The 22,337-nt window shown below is 45.1% G+C and overlaps 1 protein-coding gene across 2 annotated transcripts in view; it reads right to left on the reverse strand.

Annotated features, from left to right (window-relative positions):
* Positions 1 to 22,337, reverse strand: part of LOC136610830 (adhesion G protein-coupled receptor E1-like) — an 86,605-nt gene that overhangs the window by 8,449 nt on the left and 55,819 nt on the right. For both annotated transcript variants that reach the window (XM_066590028.1, XM_066590026.1), the window contains 6 exons: positions 21,089 to 21,156; positions 18,512 to 18,592; positions 17,242 to 17,410; positions 12,820 to 12,930; positions 12,549 to 12,736; positions 9,274 to 9,441 (listed from right to left, as the gene is read on the reverse strand). In XM_066590028.1, coding sequence (XP_066446125.1) covers positions 9,274 to 9,441; positions 12,549 to 12,736; positions 12,820 to 12,930; positions 17,242 to 17,410; positions 18,512 to 18,592; positions 21,089 to 21,156 — 785 coding nt within the window. The remainder of the gene's footprint in view (positions 1 to 9,273; positions 9,442 to 12,548; positions 12,737 to 12,819; positions 12,931 to 17,241; positions 17,411 to 18,511; positions 18,593 to 21,088; positions 21,157 to 22,337) is intronic.

Here is a 22,337-nt window from a genome sequence, read left to right on the forward strand (position 1 = left end):
GTGACCGTCTTCAGTTTACAGCGTGTCTGCTGGGGGTAGTAGTCGCTGTTTAATACCCAGCCTTGCGCATAATTGTTTCCTGGTTCTGCTGTGTCCGTTACATGATTGCCGTCATCCCGCCAGAGGGAAAGAGTATACATATATATGCTGCATACGGTGTCTGTCTGGTTTTTCACCTGACCATTTAAAAAAATTGAAGCAAAATACTTAAGGCCTACCACTGGCCTTTGGCCACTTGACTGGTTCTGCCCTGTGAATTCCAGTAGCTCAGTCATACGCACCTAGGTCTGACTGCAGGCTTGCGCATAATTGTTTCCTGGCTCTGCTGTGCATTCCGTAAGCGAAGTCAGCCTCCAACCACAGGCCAATAAGCGGCACATTTAATTACAGCGTTCTGTTTCTGCTCTACTCGTAATACACCATGCTGAGGGGTAGGGGTAGGCCTAGAGGACGTGGATGGGGGCGAGGACGCGGAGGCCGAAGTCAGGGTGTGGGCACAGGCCGAGCTCCTGGTCCGGGTGTATCGCAGACGACTGCTGCGGGATTAGGAGAGAGGCACGTTTCTGGGGTCCCCAAATTCATCTCACAAATAATGGGTCCACGTAGACCTTTATTAGAAACTGAGCAGTGTGAGCAGGTCCTGTCATGGATGGCAGAAAGTGCATCCAGCAATCTATCGACCACCCAGTCTTCTACGCCGTCCACAGCTGCAACTCTGAATCCTCTGGCTGCTGCTCCTCCTTCCTCCAAGCCTCCTCACTCCATGACAATGACACATTCTGAGGTGCAGGCAGACTCCCAGGAACTGATCTCGGGCCCCTGCCGAGATTGGGCAGCAATGGTACCTCTCCCACCGGAGGAGTTTGTCGTGACCGATGCCCAACTTTTGGAAAGTTCCCGGGGCCGGGGGATGAGGCTGGGGACTTCCGGCAACTGTCTCAAGAGCTTTCAGTGGGTGAGGAGGACGATGAGACACAGTTGTCTATCAGTGAGGTAGTAGAAAGGGCAGTAAGTCCGAGGGAGGAGCGCACAGAGGATTTGGAGGAAAGGCAGCTGGACGATGAGGTGACTGACCCCACCTGGTTTGCTAAGCCTACTGACAGGTCTTCAGAGGGGGAGGCAAGTGCAGCAGCAGGGCAGGTTGGAAGAGGCAGTGCGGTGGCCAGGGATAGAGGCAGGGCCAGACCGAATAATCCACCAACTGTTTCCCAAAGCACCCCCTCACGCCATGCCACCCTGCAGAGGCCGTGGTGCTCAAAGGTGTGGCAGTTTTTCACTGAGAGTGCAGACGACCGACGAACTGTGGTGTGCAAGGTTTGTCGCGCCAAGATCAGCCAGGGAGCCACCACCACCAGCCTCACCACCACCAGCATGCGCAGGCATATGATGGCCAAGCACCCCACAAGGTGGGACGAAGGCCGTTCACCGCCTCCGGTTTGCACCACTGCCTCTTCCCCTGTGCCCCAACCTGCCACTGAGATTCAACCCCTCTCTCAGGACACAGGCACGACCGTCTCCCGGCCTGCACCCACACGCTCACCTCCGCTGTCCTCGGCCCCATCCAGCAATGTCTCTCAGCGCAGCGTCCAGCCGTCGCTAGCGCAACTGTTTGAGCGCAAGCGCAAGTACGCCGCAACGCTCAAGCGTTAAATGTGCACATAGCCAAATTGATCAACCTGGAGATGCTGCCGTATAGGCTTGTGGAAACGGAAGCTTTCAAAAACATGATGGCGGCGGCGGCCCCGCGCTACTCGGTTCCCAGCCGCCACTACTTTTCCCAATGTGCCGTCCCAGCCCTGCACGACCACGTCTCCCGCAACATTGTACGCGCCCTCACCAACGCGGTTACTGCCAAGGTCCACTTACCGACGCACACGTGGACAAGCACAGGCGGGCAGGGCCACTATATCTCCCTGATGGCACATTGGGTGAATTTAGTGGAGGCTGGGACCGAGTCAGAGCCTGGGACCGCTCACGTCCTACCCACCCCCAGAATTGCGGGCCCCAGCTCGGTGCTGGTATCTGCGGCGGTGTATGCTTCCTCCATTAAACCACCCTCCTCCTCCTATGCAACCTCTGTCTCGCAATCAAGATGTGTCAGCAGCAGCACGTCGCCAGTAGTCAGTGTCGCGCGGCGTGGCAGCACAGCGGTGGCCAAGCGTCAGCAGGCTGTGCTGAAACTACTCAGCTTAGGAAAGAAGAGGCACACGGCCCACGAACTGCTGCAGGGTCTGACAGGGCAGACCGACCGCTGGCTTTCGTCGCTGAGCCTCCAACCGGGCATGGTCGTGTGTGACAACGGCCGTAACCTGGTGGCGGCTCTGCAGCTCGGCAGCCTCACGCACGTGCCATGCCTGGTGCACGTCTTTAATTTGGTGGTTCAGCGGTTTCTAAAAAGCTACCCACGCTTGTCAGACCTGCTCGGAAAGGTGCGCCGGCTCAGCGCACATTTCCGCAAGTCCAACACGGACGCTGCCACCCTGCGGACTCTGCAACATCGGTTTAATCTGCCAGTGCACCGACTGCTGTGCGACGTGCCCACACGGTGGACTCTACGCTCCACATGTTAGCCAGGCGCTATGAGCAGCGTAGAGCTATAGTGGAATACCAACTCCAACATGGGCAGCGTAGTGGGAGTCAGCCTCCTCAATTCTTTACAGAAGAGTGGGCCTGGTTGGCAGACATCTGCCAGGTCCTTGGAAACTTTGAGGAGTTTAACCAGATGGTGAGCGGCGATGCTGCAATCATTAGCGTCACCATTCCTCTGCTATGCCTCTTGAGAAGTTCCCTGCAAAGCATAAAGGCAGACGCTTTGCGCTCGGAAACGGGGGCGGTGGAAGACAGTATGTCGCTGGATAGTCAGAGCACCCTCATGTCTATATCTCAGCGCGTTTTGGAGGAGGAGGAGGGGGAGGAGCATGAGGAGGAGGGGGAAGAGACAGCTTGGCCCACTGCTGAGGGTACCCATGCTGCTTGCCTGTCATCCTTTCAGCGTGTATGGCCTGAGGAGGAGGAGGAGGATCCTGAAAGTGATCTTCCTAGTGAGGACAGCCATGTGTTGCGTACAGGTACCCTGGCACACATGGCGGACTTCATGTTAGGATGCCTTTCTCGTGACCCTCGCGTTACACGCATTCTGGCCACTACGGATTACTGGGTGTACACACTGCTCGACCCACGGTATAAGGAGAACCTTTCCACTCTCATACCCGAAGAGGAAAGGGGTTCGAGAGTGATGCTATACCACAGGACCCTGGTGGACAAACTGATGGTAAAATTCCCATCCGACAGCGCTAGTGGCAGAAGGCGCAGTTCTGAGGGCCAGGTAGCAGGGGAGGCGCAGAGATCAGGCAGCATGTATAGCGCAGGCAGGGGAACACTCTCCAAGGCCTTTGCCAGCTTTATGGCTCCCCACCAAGACTGTGTCACCGCTCCCCAGTCAAGGCTGAGTCAGCGGGAGCACTGTAAAAGGATGGCGAGGGAGTACGTAGCCGATCGCACGACCATCCTCCGTGACGCCTCTGCTCCCTACAACTACTGGGTGTCGAAGCTGGACACGTGGCCTGAACTCGCACTGTATGCCCTGGAGGTGCTTGCTTGTCCTGCGGCTAGCGTCTTGTCAGAGAGGGTGTTTAGTGCGGCTGGGGTAATCATCACGGATAAGCGTACCCGCCTGTCAACTGACAGTGCCGACAGGCTTACACTCATAAAGATGAACAAAGCCTGGATTTCCCCAGACTTCTCTTCTCCACCAGCGGACAGCAGCGGTACCTAAACAATACGTAGGCTGCACACGCGGAGGGAAGCATTGTTCTCTATCACCATAAAAAACGGGGACCTTTTAGCTTCATCAATCTGTGTATTATATTCATCCTCCTCCTCCTGCTCCTCCTCCTGAAACCTCACGTAATCACGCCGAACGGGCAATTTTTCTTAGGCCCACAAGGCTCAGTCATATTACTTTTGTAAGCAATGTTTTTACGTTTCAATTCTCATTAAAGCGTTGAAACTTGCACCTGAACCAATTTTTATTTTAACTGGGCTGCCTCCAGGCCTAGTTACAAATTAAGCCACAGTAACCAAAGCGATTAATGGGTTTCACCTGCCCTCTTGGTTGGGCATGGGCAATTTTTCTGAGGTACATTAGTACTGTTGGTACACCAATTTTTTTGGGCCATCGCCTACAGTGTAATCCTAGTAATTTTTATGGGCTTCGCCTGCACTCCTGCTACGGCAAGGTGTGTGGGGTTGACCTACACTTTTGCTACATAAATGTAACTGGGGCCTTGTCTATACTGCAACTACTGAAATGTGAAAGAGACTGTTATCTCCCTAAACTGCTGCAACGGGAATGTTACTGTGGCCTGTCTTGACTGCTACTACTACTGAAATGGAACTAAGACTGTGCTCCCCCTATACTGCTGCGTCAGAATTATTACTGGGGCCTGTTTTGACTTCTACTATTACTGAAATGGAACTAATACTGTGCTCCCCCTATACTGCTGCTAGTGATATGTTACTGGGGCCTGTCTTGACTGCTACTACTACTGAAATGGAACTAATACTGTGCTCCCCCTATACTGCTGCTAGGGATATGTTACTGAAGCCTGTCCCTAATGCTACCGCTGAAATGTTACTAATTCTGGGCTCTGCCTATACCGCTGCTAATGCTATGTCACTGGGGTGTGGAAACGGAGGCTTCCCAAAGACATGATGGCGGCGAGGCCATTTCCCACCAACGCTGTTACTGTTAAGGTGCATATAACCACGGACACGTGGAGAGGACACATAGTGCCTCCAAAACATCCCCCTCCTCCTCCAACAATGAAAACATTCTTGGCAAATACCTCTGCATTGGTCCGTCTGGTGGCAGTCCAAGAATTTCATCTTTAACGACACAACAAGAGAGCCCCCCCACCATCCCCCCGCCACGGCCCACTTAATCCTGGCCACATTCCGAAAACCAACTAAATAAAACCGCGCTACTAGGTCCGCAGTCGCGACCATATTCCCACCAACGCGGTTACTGTTAAGGTACATATTACCACTCTGACTGGGGCATGCACTGTGGGCCGAAGCCCACCTGTATTGTATCCGACGTTAGCTCTGCTGAGCAGGGCACTGCAATGGGATACATTTATGTACCGCCGATGGGTTCCAGGGAGCCACCCATGCTGTGGGTCCACAGGGACTTGACATTACGGATTTGTACCTGCCAGTGTCTATGTATTAAAAACCCCGGTCAGACTGGGGCATGCAGTGTGGGCCGAAGCCCACCTGCATTTAAAGGGGTTGTCCCGCGGCAGCAAGTGGGTCTATACACTTCTGTATGGCCATATTAATGCACTATGTAATGTACATTGTGCATTAATTATAAGCCATACAGAAGTTATAAGAAGTTTTTCACTTACCTGCTCCGTTGCTAGCGTCCTCGTTCCCATGGAGCCGACTAATTTTCGCCGTCTAATGGCCAAATTAGCCGCGCTTGCGCAGTCCGGGTCTTCTTCTCTTCTCAATGGGGCTCGGTGTAGCTCCGTGTAGCTCCGCCCCGTCACGTGCCGATTCCAGCCAATCAGGAGGCTGGAATCGGCAATGGACCGCACAGAAGAGCTGCGGTCCACGGAGGTAGAAGATCCCGGCGGCCATCTTCACCGGGTAAGTAAGAAGTCACCGGAGCGCGGGGATTAAGGTAAGCGCTGTCCGGTGTTCTTTTTTAACCCCTGCATCGGGGTTGTCTCGCGCCGAACGGGGGGGGGGGGGGTGTTTGAAAAAAAAAAAAAACGTTTCGGCGCGGGACAACCCCTTTAATCTGATGTTACCTCAGCTGTACTGGGCACTGCAATGGGATTTGTTTATGTACCGCCGGTGGGTTCCAGGGAGCCCCCCATGCTTTGGGTCCACACGGACTTCATATTAGGGAGTTGTACCTGCCTGTGTCTACTTATAAAAAAAGCCCAGTCTGACTGGGGCATGCAGTGTGGGCTGAAGCCCACCTGCGTTTAATCTGATGTTACCTCAGCTGTGCTGGGCAATGCAATGGGATTTATTTATGTAACGCCGGTGGCTTCCTGGGACCCACCCATGCTGTCGGTCCACACGGAGTTGTACCTGCCTGTGTCTACTTATAAAGAACCCCGGTCTGACTGGGGCATGCAGTGTGGGCCGAAGCCCACCTGTATTTAATCTGACGTTAGCTCTACTATCCGGGGCACTGCATTGGGACAAACTACAGGAGCAATACAGCGCTAATGAGACGTGCACAGCTACGCTAGCATTGGAGTTCGCTGTAGGCACGCGATTGCTGAGGGTTTGTGCAGAGGCCTATGTCCTGGGTGCAGTGAAAGTCCGCTTCCAGCCTAGGATTGCTGAATCTGTGGGCCGAGGCCTATGCCGTGGGCGCGGTGCAAGTCTGCCATGTTTGGCCGCTCAGATCAATTTTTTGTTCATGTCTTGGGTTTTCTAGGACCCACCTATGCTGTTGGTGCAAACTTAGTTCCCATTGCAATGTTTGACCTGTCTGGCACAAAGACACTGACTGACTTGGGTAGGGGGCAGAGCGCTGACGGCTTTCCCCTTGCAGTGTGGATTGAGCTATGCGACACCTTGACAGAATGAATACTGTGTGGCACATGGATTCCCCATTGCTATGCCCACGTTTGCAGCTCCTGATGGAGGTGGCACAGGATTGGAGTTCTCATTGCTTCTGTACAGCATTGTGGGCTATCGCCCCGCCCCTTTTAAAGAGGGTCGCTGCCTGTCCCTGGCAACCCTCTGCAGTGTGTGCCTCCGGTTCCTCCTCATGGCAGACGCACTTATAAATATACATGAGGGTGGTGTGGCTATGAGGCCAGCGTGTGGCATGAGGGCAGCTGAAGGCTGCGCAGGGACACTTTGGTGTGCGCTGTGGACACTGGGTCGTGCGTGGGGGGGGGGGGGGGGGGGGTTGGGCAGCATGTAACCCAGGAGAAGTGGCAGCGGAGTGTCATGCAGGCAGTGATTGTGCTTTGTTGGAGGTAGTGTGGTGCTTAGCTAAGGTATGCATTGCTAATGAGGGTTTTTCAGAAGTAAAAATTGTTGGGAGGGGGGGACACTCTTGCCGCTATTGTGGCTTAATAGTGGGACCTGGGAACTTGAGATGAAGCTCACTTTTAGGACCCAAAAATATAAATTCATAAAAATTAACTTTTAATAAATATTGCTTAAAAACCTTATGGACACACAAACAAACAAAAAAAAAAAAATCCACTATCCAGTAGGGAATGTGAAATTGTATCATACAGTAACACTTCAAGATCAGTATCGATCTTGGACGTTTTCTTTATTATGTCTTTTACGTCCAAAAGATAGCTCTTTTTTGGGGGGGGGTTTCTTGGTTTTAATGTTCCAAAAAACCTATGCATTTTTTCCCGAACCTGAACATGATGTCGTAATCAGCCAGAATCTACATGCAACTCATATAGTCCAATGTATAATAGACATGAGATGTTTTTATGTACAGAATAGACCTTGTAATTGCCCAGATGTTTTTATGTACAAAATAGACCTTGTAATTGTCCTACGCGTTTCGCCCACTGCGTGGGCTCCTCAGGGGCTCAAGTATCTCCTGGGATGATTCCCTGGAGAAAGGCTATCAGTCATCAACTGAGTATAGAAAATTGTTTATAGATTAGGACTATAATCCATTAGAGGCAATGAGTAAGTATAGGTAAGGTACTGTATTGAATTAGCACCCCACTATGAGGAGTGATCGCTGCAATAATACCTCTTAAGCTGATATGCGGTACTTAATAGCCTAATAATATTTCCTAGAGGAACAGTGCCCAGTTATCACTTAGAGTGATGTCTTGGTCAATACCCAGATAGTCTGCGCACTAAAAAAAGGTTCCCCAGGTAATGCATCGCTGTCTATTAGATCCTTTTAGTAGGTGAGTTTTGATATACTCAAAAGCTATCAATAGAATAGCTCCCACTAAATAGGGTTTTTCTGCAGTCAGGCAAATTCTCAGCCTAGTGAAGGGTTGTAAGATTCCCCCCCCCCCATCAGGATCAGATAAAGCAGAATGAAATCATAAAATAAATAGAACAAGCGGCAGCATGACAGTCCTGGTGGTGGGACCTGGGAACTTGAGATGCAACCCAGCATGTAGCCCCTCGCCTGCCCTATCCGTTGCTGTGTCGTTCCATCACTTTCTTGAATTTCCCAGATTTTCACAAATGAAAACCTTAGCGAGCATCGGCGATATACAAAAATGCTCGAGTCGCCCATTGACTTCAATGGGGTTCGTTACTCGAAACGAACCCTCGAGCATCGCGGGAAGTTCGACTCGAGTAACGAGCACCGGAGCATTTTGGTTGCTCGCTCATCTCTAGTTTTTATGTAATTTAGATTTTTTCAATTTTTTTAAAAAGGCTTTTGTGTTTTCCCATTTTCTGGGGAATTATTTATATAGAATTAAATCAGTGACTAAGCTAAACTCTTTATTTGAATGTAATACACAGTGGATGCATTTCGAAAAATGGTCACTAGATGGCAGAACAATTAAGTTGAGCAGGAAGGTTACTGACATAAGCCTATCTGTACTGATGTTTAGTGTTTCTTGTAATCTGCGTGAAGCACTTCTCTTCATTCTTACCTCGGCATATCGGTATTTTTTCAGTTTCATTCATAAATACATTATCGAAAAAACATTTTTGAGTTCTGAGTGTTATGTTTTTTTTTGTATTTAAAACCATACACTATTTGTCAATACTGTATTATTGTCTATGTAATGGTTCTATGCATTTCAGAAATGTGACGTGATAGATAGATTCTGATTCTTCCGCTGAATTCAGCACCCCAAAGTTAGTTGAAATCAACCTGTTTCCAAACCAGATACAGAAAAAATGTTTTGATTTGTTGACCAGTGTTATTAAATCCCCAGTTCAGATTACATATACTTGGTTGATTTGGCTCAGGAAGAATTTTGAAGGTGAACAAAAGAAAAGTTGGCCCAATGAGAAGACAAGAGAATGATTGGTTGGTCATGCTGGAGGGTCTATACAAGGATAAAATCCACAGTTCCTGGGGCCCTACCGATCATGTACATTTATGGTATCTTCTTAAGTGGTGGAGAGTCTTCTTAGAAACCAGGGACCATCCAGGTACACTCCCTATAGCTATGCCCCTGGATCTTGTACCTCATTACATATTATTGTCTGATTTCCAAGGTCAGCGGAATTACTTCTATATAAGAATAAATAGGTAATAATGAGTCAACATCATATGTACTTCACCTGAATTTCAGTGGGTGCCATGATGACAGCAAAGGTGGAGAGATGTGTGCAGATACAACGTGTACGGTTCTCTCCATCTAACTGCTTAGTTCTACAACCATTGGTTGACCAAATTTCCTTTTTTATGTCCCAAAATACACACCGCAAATCGTGGAATGGTTTTACAGCCTATATGTGAAAATAGAGGTAAAAGGTTAGACAATTTTTAAAAATTTTTTACAACTGTTATTAATGGATTATGATTAGAGATGAGCGAGCGTACTCGGAAAAGCACTACTCGTCCGAGTAATGTGCTTTATCCGAGTATCGCTGTGCTCGGGTCTGAAGATTCGGGTGCCGCTGCGGCTGACAGGTGAGTCGCAGCGGGGAGCAGGGGAGAGCGGGCGGGAGAGAGGGAGAGAAAGATCTTACCTCCGTTCCTCCCCGCTCTCCCCTGCAGCTCCCCGCTCCGTGCCGGCACCCGAATCTTCAGGGACGAGCACAGCGATACTCGGATAAAGCAAATTACTCGGACGAGTAGTGCTTTTCCGAGTACGCTCGCTCATCTCTAATTATGATTCAATAATAGTCAAGAAAAGAATTTTAGTGCACCAGATACGTATCTACAGAACTTAATTGTACAGCAAGAGTTTAGACATAGGCTTAGGTAATATATGCAGCTACTGAGGGGACCTTTGCCTCTTTTCTATGGATTGCATGAACCTGCAGAAGGACTACTTTTTCCCATTAAAAGACCAGGCAAGGTCCAAGACAGAGAATCCTTTCCTCATTGCAATATCAGCAGGTTATCAGGACAGTTCTTCCATGTGATTATATGTCAAACATGAGGGTAGGCTTTAGGTTAAAAGTTATCAAACATTAGGGTTCATGTACTGTACACGAGCAAGTTATGGCTTTGTTCAACCTCTGAGGAGACATAATACGGTGTAGCGGCCAAGCGTGGGCAAGCCAAATGTGGGGGAGACCACGAGTAAACAAGATGGTTGTCACAGGTGGCTCTGTCATCCCTCCCAACAATGGCAGCAAATGGCACAGTGGAAACAGGAATAAAACTTACAGTGACTATGTCTAACGGTTGTATTACGGGATGCCAGAACCTTTGGGGTATGAACTCCAATAGATAGTAATAAAATAGCTGAGAGAAGTCCACTTTAGATTTGATGTAAACCGAAGGCACACAGTTTACTAAGATGTTTGTTATCTGGAAGCATTTGTACAATTCACAGTATGCAGGTTTCAGTTTAGCCAATTAATAACGCTTTTTTTTAGTACATTCAAGAAATTAAGCAGTTCTATCTTCAATGCTCTCTCACTTGGTTTAGGGTTACTCTAAACAGAATCCGTCAGGCAAAGTTATCTGAGGGTTGTTTTCCTAAAGATTGCTATGCAGATTTTGTAGTTATGGAGACTTGGGTAACTGTTTTTTCCCTGTCTTCAGTTTAACAGGGGCTAGTAACACTCCCTGTTGTCGTGTAGCAAAGATCCCAACTTGCTCTCCTCCACACTGCAATTGTCTTTAGAAGCTTGTTATCTCTCCTCCTCCACTTTGAACAGTGTTAGTTCCTGCAGCACTGCTGTACACCTCCTCCCTCATCTACTGCCAGACGACTACTCCCCTTAACTCCTCCGTCACTTCCTCTCTATTCTCCCGCACTTGCTCTCTAACTCCTCCTCAATCCTACCTGGCCCTACTCATTTTCCTGGGCTTGCATCCCCTTTTACCAATCAGGGTTTTTTGTGACAGCATCCAATCCAGAGCCAGATGTTACTGGGCAGAATAGGCCATCACCCGTGAAAAAAAGGGGAAAGACAGCGTCTTTCTGATGTACAGTACCAGAAATGTCTCTTAAAGAGTACATAAATGGGTGTTTAAGGACTAGTAATTGTGCAACCATCCTGTAGGACCTCCCAGGCCACTACCACGGCACCCCATGACTTTTAAGTAGGCCTACTGAACCTTTCCTGACATTGGTAGGATATTTGTCCACCTGTGATCGGTACAGAGTTCCCCTGAAATGGTGATTCGCCACTCAGTAATAAATCACGAATCCTCTTTTAATAAGGCACACAGCTCTTTTCTTACAACAGAAGCATGCTCTTCCAAGATGCTTGTCATATCCCCTCAATCAGCGTTACCACACCTCAGACTATAATGGTGCTAACAAACTTGTATAAGTAGACTAAGCTTCTCTCCTGCTATGGATGCATTATAGTGTCTGGACACATATTGCATCTGACCCTATGTGCACACATGATGTTTTACCCATACATAGCATGTATACAGTTGGCATAACATAATAATCATCACTATACTCTTTTAAGGCGCAGGCTCCTGTTAATATAACTAGCTTATATACCCGATGTTGGTTATCCATTAAGTAAATTTTGTAAAAAAAAAAACTTGGGGAAAAGTAGCAAAGATCCCATCTTGTGGGACACCTAATCTTGTACTTTGAAAGTTGTTGGAAAGCCACTTTCCCTAACTATAAATGTGGCACCAAATGATGTTATTTGGAAACGTGAGTTTTATCTTCTTATGTGCTTTAGGAACTGCTTTGATTCTGAAATAGTTCCAGATATATAAGAAAGATCTTGTGGTGGTGATTTGAGAGGTTGAAGTTTAACATTTCCACTCCTACAGCACATTTCAGGAGGCTCCGCTTAACATTTCCTGGCATGACAGTGGCTACATATTTGGTGCATTTTTCGATTCCTGGTGGCTATCAACTGTTTCTGATACCTGACAGCCACCAGTAATTGCTGTGATCAGATTTGGGTGCTGCGGTCAAAGCTGACCATGCATCTAAACAGTCAGCAGTGGAGGGAGATAAGTATCAACGTCTCTGTAGTGAGGAACTGCAAGGACTCACTGTGCGTCCATACAGCCCTTTGGGCAAATACCGCTGCCATGTATAGGAGACCTAAAAATAATAAGAGTAACTATATTTTGTCCAAATTGGGTCATTACTCTTACCCATGGCAATAATGCAAATCAAGTTTAAAAAACGAATGCCACTCTGTCGCTAGTAATGGCATGTTGAGTATCAGAAGACATTTCCTTGACTGCAATTGTGAAGGAGGAATAAAGAATATCTATATTTTTGCACCCTGTAAGCAGTCACAAAAATTTCCTCCCATGTACGCCGCTCTGAGTATTCCTGGTCTTGATTAATTTGCATTGCCCTTATGTTATCTATATGAAGTTGTAAGCTTCTTGTAACTTTTTGCTCTAGTACTAATGACATATAGTAGAAATGCATAAGTCCTTTACTGACCATCAGATGTTGCAAATCGAAGCTGACTGGAGCGGGCAGATTCTCTGTATTGTTCTTTGTGATAGTTCCACCAAATACCAAGGTGATCACTTCTTCTTTATTTGTATGACCTGAATCCCCGAAAGATGCAAGAATGCTGCCATTTAACTTGTCATTGAGGCCTTTATAGGAGATAAACATGGCTCCACCTGATAAACACGGATATAATACAGAATAAGTATATGATGAAGTAATAGACATGTATAGCCAGTACAGTAGGCTTCACACTCACCACCTGTGAAGTTCACAAGTGAACACGGTACTTCCATTTCATTGTCATCAATGGTTAGGATCATGGAAGATTCATCAACACAGAAGTCACGAGCAACCTGCATTTTAGCCTCTATAGGAGATAGAAAAGAAGATTGTGCATGATTATTTGGGTGTATAGTGATGAGTTGAGCATCCACATGGGTGCTATCGTACACCCTCCAAGATATTACAATGAAAGGATATACAACTCATCTTATATTACAGACTGGGCCATGAAAGAGTAGTCAAGCACCACACTCATTCAGAAAAGGCGGTGCAACAAGCTGAAGTTGGCAGGAGTAGCTCGAGGGGGGAGGCGTTCTACCTAAGGCCTAGTCACGGTGGTGACTACTCCGTATAGAACACTTACCTATGCAGTAGGTGGATTTCACAGAAACACTTGGTGAAAGCAATGGTGAAAGTTTGATGTGACGCCAGTGCCTCTGAGTATGATGTAGTGAAGGAATAAAGAGTTCAGATCAAGGAGTTTGTGTAAAACCAGATGCACACAGTTTTTACTAACTCTTGCGGCATGACAGGTTAACGTTTTTATTGAGAAAACTTTTGCAGACAGTAGAAACTTAAACAATTGATTTCATAGGCATGACATATACATTTCAAGATTGCCAAAGCCAAATTCTCTCTCACTCTTTCTCTCTTGTGGAAGATAAACTGATTAGCCTTAATTACTAATGGAGGAACTTGTGCAGGCTTTCAAAAGGGCACATGGTAGGTTGACTATGCCAGGGCTGATTACACTCACGATTAGATTGACTGCTCTCCTTCTGGCTTTAGCGAAGTCTGCCCTGAATCTGGTTCCTTCTTGAAGGATTGAAATAGACTTCGCTCTCCCTTAGGCACCATAGGATCCTGCTTTCCCTGTTTTACCTCCCGACGCTCCTTGCACCCATCTGTTGACTCACTTCCTCTTCTCTTGTCACTACGACTTCTTTTTCTCTCCTCTCTCCCCACTCCTGAGCTATCTTTTATATCACCACTCTGATAACCAATCGCGAGCTGGGGAAATCTCTTTATCCAATCCCAACCCAGACTAGGGGTGATTGACAAGAGAAAAAAAGAGCCACGGCACTCAGAATAAACTCCACACAGGAGGAGGCGAATAGCATGCAAAGCCACTTAATGGTGACCTAAACCCATGGTCTCCAGGAATATCCAACCTAAGAGAATTGTGGAAAGGGGCAAGTTTCTAGGTTAATGAGTAGAACACTTTATTACTTCTGTGATGGTATATGTATATATTGCCATATGTTTTTTATGCTTTTATACCTGTATGCAAGTTCTATTTAAAGTTAAAATGAGAAAAACTTAATCTGTCGCCTTACATCAGATATTCCAAAGGCCTTGCAAGGCGAAGACAAAATGTATCTTGAACACCACAAGGAAGAACCGGACACGAAGGCCGCATGCTTGGCTGTTTTCCCAGAAGCGCCCTATCTAGATAACGACTGTTCAACTACGTATATAACTATCAGTGCCTCAGCCGGAAATCCGGACTTTACATATATGGTTATGCGGTGAATTTGAGCCAATGAGACCATCACCAATTCCTAGTGATGAGACCAAAGGGTATAAGACCCTATGTTATCTGTAATAAAGTGCGCAGTTACGTCCCTGTGTGAGGAACTATACCAGACCTCCGTGTGTGGTGTCTCTTCTTTACCGCCGGCAGCGGGGCACTGGGGTGGGCCTGATTGGTGCTGTACGCAGAAATTTCCCTGACAATTCCATAAGAACAACATATTAATCCCCAAAAAATGTCTTTTCCAAGCTAGCTTGAAAAAGGCCTTTTTTGTCCAAAACGTTGCTCTTCTGGAATTAATAAAATTTCCTACTTATTAACCAAGAGACTACCATTTATGCTGCCACTTTCCACAATTCTCTAGGGTTGATTGACAGACGGAAGGGGCAGTCTACAGAATCATGCAGACACAAATAACACAGACACGGACATTAACTGATTAGTGACCTGAAGAGGCCAACATACCACAACAATGGTTACTACACGTAGTCACACATTGAGATGCAGACAAACATAAACACACTCCATTATAAGGGCTGTGGGGGCCCAACTATGGGCTGCTACAGTTCCCCCCTGCTTAAAGAATCCCCAATAATCTTAGAGCCCTTTTACATGGAACAAACTTAGGACCCTTTACATTCCATGTAAAAGGGTCCTAAGTTTGTCCCTGTTATCTCATGTAGTTTGGCTCTAATGTCACCAGCCCCTCCCTTTTTCCTGTCCCTCAGTGTGGTTTAGACAAGCTTTTAGATATGCCGATTCTCACTGGAACGAGCGAATGAGCGAATGACGTCACCGCTAGCTCAGTCGCTCTCGTGCAGCCTGTTTAAACAGGGAAATTGGCTTGTTCAAATAAGTATCGTTCAGAATCGTTGCTTCTAGTCTTTCCTTGTACAAATGAGAACAGGGCTGATCCCTCTGAGGTGAGAGGTATAGATGGTGATAGAATTCTCTGCCATTATCTTCCACATCTTTTACACCGTAGGTATTTTCACAGTAAAATCTACATGGATTCTGCATTAAATCCGCAACAAATCCATATCTCCTTAGTGCCTCATTAGTTTCAATGTTTGTTTCGCAAATTCTTCTGCACGTGGACTTGAAATCCATCTGCAGGAAAAAGAATAACATCATTTCTTGATGCAAATTTTGCATTGGAAAAGCCAAGTGGATTTGCCCATTCATAGGGACTGAATCCGTGTATGGATCAACGGGCAAACAGGATAGCAGTAGCAGAAATTTGCGACTCCACTGCCAATTTCCACCACAGTTCTTGAGGCACAATCTGTACTGAAAAATCTGATGTGGATTCTGCCCGTGTGAACATGGCTCTGTGACAAATCCAAGATCATGATTACCGGTACATCCCAAAAGTTTACCATGACTAGGAGACGGCGTCCGCTCTCGGGTGTGGAGTTTGTTAAGAAATGCGTCCCTCAGTCTATGAGGATCCACTTACTAATATAGATAGATTTCACAGAAGTGATTTCTGTCCCTTAGATGTTCTATTTGGTAGGACTTCGAAGACTGAAGATCCATTTAATTAAATAATTAGGAATTATTTATAACTACATACAGTATGTAAATTACTGACAACAAATAGTGCCAAATAGTATCATATGTTATGTCATACAGTATGTCAGCAAATGGTTTACAAAGTAGGATTATGCTTCCAAGTTGAATTTAGAGTTGACCTTAAAGTGACCATCTGGTCCTAGGACAAAATCTTGTCAAGGGACCGGAGGGGGATTATATTACCAGTTGCCCTTCTTCCCTGTCCTTGTCCCTTTCATTTTCTGGTTTCTGACTTCTGTTTCAATCTTCCAAAATGGTCACCTCAGTCTTCTAACTACCTAATACATACTGAGTATCATTAGTCTAAGGCACTTCATGCTGCTCTCTGATTGGTCAGGCTAATCAGAGTGCTAATGAAGCGCATCAGTAGCCTAACATCACCAGTGCTCAAATGCACAGTGTATTAGGTAATTCTAAGATTGCGATGGTCATCCTGGAGGATGAAAATGGGCCCAGGATCCGACATTAGATAGAAGTAAATTGATGGTTGAACAGCCGTGAGCAAACAATCGTTTGGTGAATGATTGTTTTGTATATGCAGTCATATACATTTTAGTCCACAGTGCCCAATATAGTCATTCAAACTGCCCATATATGTTCACTGACACAGGACGATTGACGAATGATCTTTGTGGGAATATTCTTTCAGAGAAAGATCTTTCTTCCAGTCATTGGGTGAAAATTTCAGAGACTGAAAACTTTTTTTCCAGATGATGAATGTCAGTCAGCAGAAACTATAATGTGTTGTTCAGTTTTACATAATGAATGATTGTTTTGGTTGAAATAATCTGTTTTCATCAACTGTAGTGTAATGTATATGGGCAGCTTTAGGGTTATCTGACCTGTGTGAACAGGCAGGAAACATCACTTGCCACTACTGAAGGGGGCCCCCTCTGATCCTGAAGTGCTAAGCATGCACCTTTGATCTCATACATAGTAGTGATATTTTGGTACTATATGGCAAATTGTAAGGGGTTATTGGAACACACTGCATGGGGCTTCACTAGAGGGAAGGCCACTCCTAATTGAACTAAACTTCTTGAAAACCTCTATAAATGTTCTTCTATACCTTTCATGAGTCATAGTTGTTTGGCTATATGGTCATAAAGAAGTTTGGAAACATCTTAGGCATGAGATATTTATACCAGGATGTTGCAATGTAGGAGGTCAGGAATTGGTAAGTTATACTTTTTAAGTTAGCTACATTCACAGTGCCCCCTTTTGTCACATCGGTATATATTCGTTGCCTATAAGATGGTTCTTGACAATACATATGTATCTACTCACCAATCTCAGATGTTCTTATATCTTGGTTGTTGAGCTCTACAGTGAAAGATGCCAGTAGTGAGGTTTCCACATTTTCTATTACGGCAATAACAACTTCTTGGAGGTCGGTGATGTTGAGCGTTGTCAATGAAGTTTGATTGAGAATGTTAGTGATCTGAGTTGCCACTGCCTATGGAGACGAATGCAGGGCATTCCAGAGCAAGCCCAATGACATAAGGAGAAGAAGAAGAGCAAAAAAAAAGTTCAACAATACTAGTGTTGTCCCCCCGTGGTGCATTGTGGATGTGCCAAGACATCAGTCTACTTGTTGTACCCATCACATCTAAAAATGGGATTTCTCTCCATGTTGAGGGTCTATTTTACAAAGTGTTCATCTCGTCAGCCCTACAGAATGTTCTTAATTTGGATGAGTGAAGAACAATCACAAACAAGGGGTCTCAATATAATTTTTAATTAGTTTAAAAAAAAATCTGCATTTCTGCATCTAAAACAGAGTCATTAGTGTGGATTTTGACTTAAAACCAGCTGCATATTCGCAACCGATTTCAGAAGATACAGCGTTTTGCCCACTTCCGAAGTCTTTGCGCTGTTAGCAGTTCCCAGCACCTGGCAGCCGGCAGTCAGTGCAGCGCAACTGGTCGACTGATGTGAAAATTCTAGCACCTGGTGGGGCGCTCACTACAGGCTGTTGGGTGCCGTAATACTCTGACAATGCAAAGGCTTTGGAGATGAGGGAAGTGCTGTATCTTCTAAAATCAGCTGCTGAAATGAAGTTGATTTTAAGTCAGAATACACAACAATGGCGTGGATTGTGGCTTTGTTTTGAATGCAGAAAATCTGCGGAATTTGCAGTGCAGTTTATATTCTCCCTCACCTCCAAGTTCTTCTCTCTGTCAACGCTTCCTTTACCCGGTGAGCTCTAGTGAGTGCAGCACCGCTGGTCAGGTGATGCAGAAGTGGCATCACCTGACTACCCGGCTCTGTGCTCACCAGAGGCCCGGCAGGTGGCGGGTAAGGGAAGCGCTGACAGCGCAAAGACTTCAGAGATGAGGGAGAGCCCTGTGGCTGTAGAAACACGGCTGATTTCCAGTCAAATTCCACCCTTATGGTGCGCATTTTGACCCTTTGCATTAGCAGATGGTTGGAGGAAGAGGAAGGATCTTTCCACAGGTTTAATACTGAGCCCAGAAGCTTCACATTACATCTTTGCTTATTGGATGGACAGAACAAAGGACAATAAGAGGTTCCAAGTTTTCTTAGTTTTTCTTACCTGGACAGAAGTTTTGGTGTTTTTCTTACGAGCATTTTCTGTAATATACCGCAAGGATTCCAAGAGAGTGGACTGTGGTTTCTAGAGGAGAATGAACCAGACGGTCTTAAAATGCTTCTACACAAGATGATCTCCATCTTTTCTTCTGCCGTGTTATTTGCTGCCATGTTAAGCATCTTATTATTAACAAGGTGACTCCTGCTTGTACAGTGTAACCGCTCCGGCATACAGCCATATTATGGACCGATACCACGACTCCTATAGACAACTATGGGCACGTACTGTACCTACATATGCCCCAGTATGAAGGTATACAGAAGTGCTTTCTCATGGAGGTACATTGCATTTGTGAGAAAAATTATGTGGTGTTCCACTGCATGATCTATAACTAGGTATTCTAGGCCAAATGAGACACCATATGCCAGAACATGAGTGTTGCTAGTGAGAACCACAGGGACTTTGTGTACCGACACACATGGGTTTTGTGTTTGGCTATCCCATATGGATGAGACTGGCAGGTATAAATGTAGGGGTTTTATGTGCACATTTGCTGCCCTTACAACCTGAAAGGGGTATTCCCATCTCAGACTTTAATGTTCAATAATTTTTATTGAAAACAGATTGTGCAACCAATACAATAGCCAAATACATTTGTCAAATTCCATAGATTAGCTGTTCTGTAAAAAATTACAGAAATCAAATTGGGGGGTTTGAAAAGTAATACATTCAGTTGTTGAAAGACATTGGATTCTTATCTCTTGATATATATTGACAAATAAAAAGAATATTCTTATTCTTTGCACAAAACTACCGCTGTTCTATAAGTTTATTAATAATTAACTGTGGAAACACAAAAATGAATAAGAAAAGGTGTGGGGGTGTAATAGGCGGGAAGGGAAAAGAAAGGTAGGGAGGGGGAAGAAGAGGGAAATTCGGATTACTGGATCAGAATATCTTGGATCTACTCAACTTTCCCCATAATGAGTAAGTTACTATATTTTATGTTTTCTGGTAGGCTAATACTGACGCTCCGAGACTGGGAATCATCCGAGACCCTGGGCAAATTTTTCCTTATGAAGGCGGCTTTAAGCTTTAGGGAAGGTTGATGTGGTGAACTCAGATGAGACTAAATTAGGTATCGCCCCCATGATTATAGTAAATGAACGGGTAGGTCTGTTTTGAAATGTTTTAACCAGGGCCCCCAATCCTATCTTAGACTTTGATGGCATGCAATAAAAGTCTGATAGATAAGAGCCCCAGAAGCAGGACCTTCACGTATCTCCTGGTTTGCTCTCCACCACCACCGAACACTGAATGTGTGGTTGGGAGGACAGAAATAGCTGAGCATCCTCCACTACACTGTTTCCATAAGTCACATAGAAATCAATGGGAATTCTGCAAACCATATAGCACAGTGAGCTGTGCTATCTTCATAGCTCTGGAGCTGCGGAAACAGAATTATTCATTGTGCTATATGCTTGAGGTATTCTAGGATGGCGTCTCTTAGAAACCCTTCGAATACTTTTCCAACTATTGAAGTAAGACTTACCGGCCTGTAGTTACCAGGCTCTCTTTTAACCCTTTCCAATCCACTGTCTGACATCTGAAGACATTATGATTTAAGGCTTATACAGCTCTGGTGTTGGTAAACATCTGTCGGGGTTCTCTTACTGTATATTGCCAGCCTCTCTGCTGTTGGAGCCTATCCAACGTGTCACCTCATGCAGTACTGGCTTTAGCCAGCAGATAGCGCTGTTGTATAACGGCAGAAAAAGAGTAAGCCCCCTAGGAAAATCTGGATACAAATTGGATTGGAAAGGATTAAACCCCTTTTTGTATATTGGAACCACATTGGCAATGTGCCAATCCAGTGGTACAACTCCGGTCTCAATAGTGTCCATAAATATAAGAAATAGTGGTCTAGCTATCACGTCACTTAGTTCCCTTAGAACCCTCAGAGCCCTTGGGTGTATTCCATCTGGTCCCAGCGATTTATCGACTTTAATCCTCTTTAAGCAGCTTTTATGGTTTCTCCTGCATTATTTGTTAAAGGGCCAGTGCTTTCAATGCAAATCCTTTTACTGTTTATATAATTGAAGAATAGCTTAGGGTTGTTTTTGCTCTCTTTGGCGATCAGTCTTTCTGCCTCCTCCTTAGCAATTTTGAACTTTCCTTTGCATGATTTGTTTTTTCCCCCTTTATGATTTTAGCGCTTCTTCGCTGCCTTCTTGTTTTAGTAATTTAAACGCTTTCTTTTTTTTTTTTCGTTTATTGACCCCCTTACAGTCTTGTTGATCCACATTGGCTTCCTTCTACTTGTGGTTCTTTTATTTTTAAAAGGTATGAAGTGCTCACATGAGGTAATTAGGATGTTTATAAACTTCTCCCATTTATTATCTGTACTGTTATTTTTAAAGATGTTGTCCCAATTAATGTTACAGATAGTTCTGAGCTGATCAAATTTTGCTTTACTAAAGTGTAGTTTTGTCGCTCCTTGAAAAGGCTTCTTATTGAATGACAGCTGGAAATGAATTATATTGTGGTCACCATGACAGGGTTTTCCTTAGTATTACATACCGTGTGACTCTGCTCTTTACATTCCTCCCTCTCAATAGCTCTGGAAGCAGTATTATACTTCTTGATCACTTGGAAGAGAGAAGACATAATAAGAGATGTTCAAATGCAGCACTGAGGAAAACCTGCAGCGTATTACACTACACCGAAGGGGATGAAACTCACAAATCTCTCACCTAAATGTGGCATGAAAAATCTGCAGTGTAAATTGACCTGTGGTGCAGATTTTAACCCCTTAGTGTATATTTATTAAAAACGCCAAAAATGGGAAAATGTTGAAAAAATTTACATTTTTTTCACATTTTCAACTGTAATATCTCAAATATGTGCAAACATACTGTATAAAATTTAGCTAAGATATATATTTCCATCTGTTCACTTTATTCTGAATGCATGTTTGAAAAGCTTTCGTTGTTTTTTAACCATTTAGGAGACATACAAATTTAACATTACTTATCAACATTTTGAGGAACACTTTAGCCAAGATTGTAAAGGCTCATAGGTGTCAGAATTATAGATAACCCCACAAATGACCCCATTTAAAAAACTACAACCCTTAGTGTATTCACTGAGGGGGGTCAGGAGTATTTTGACCCCACCGTTTCTTTTCAGGAATTAATGCAATTTAGAGTAGAAAAAAAAAATTTAATATTTTTGCAAATACGTAATTTTTAACACAGGATTTTTTTCAATAGTGCACATGAACAGGATTTACACTTCAAATGCATACCGCCATTTGTCCTGTGTTCAGAAACATACCCATTGTGGCCCTAATTTTCTGTCCGTATGTACAACGGGGCCAAAACCGAAAGGAGCAGCCAGTGGCTTTCAGATCAGACATTTTGCTTGAAGGCATTTTAGGCCCCATTGCTCACTTGTAGACCCCTCCAGCGGCCAAAACGCGGAGGACCCCCACAAATGACCTCATTTTGGAAACTAGACCTCTTAGCGCATTAATCTAGGGGTGTACTACGTATTGTGACCCTACAGTTTTTCAATAAATCAAAGCAAAGCAGAAGTAATAAATTACGATTTTTGTTTTTTTCATCAATTATGTGATTTTAAAAACAGTTTTTTTTTGACAGCAGACATATGAATGGAGGCTTTCACCCAAAACTGGATACCCCTGTTTGTCCCGTGTTCAGAAGCATACCCATTGTGGCCCTAATCTTCTGTCCGTATGCACAACGGGGCCCTAACTGGAAGGAGCAGCAGGTGGTTTTCAGAACAGACATTTTGGTTGAAGGTGTTT

Source organism: Eleutherodactylus coqui, chromosome 2 (assembly GCF_035609145.1).
Source record: "Eleutherodactylus coqui strain aEleCoq1 chromosome 2, aEleCoq1.hap1, whole genome shotgun sequence".
NCBI classification, from domain to species: Eukaryota; Metazoa; Chordata; class Amphibia; order Anura; family Eleutherodactylidae; genus Eleutherodactylus; species Eleutherodactylus coqui.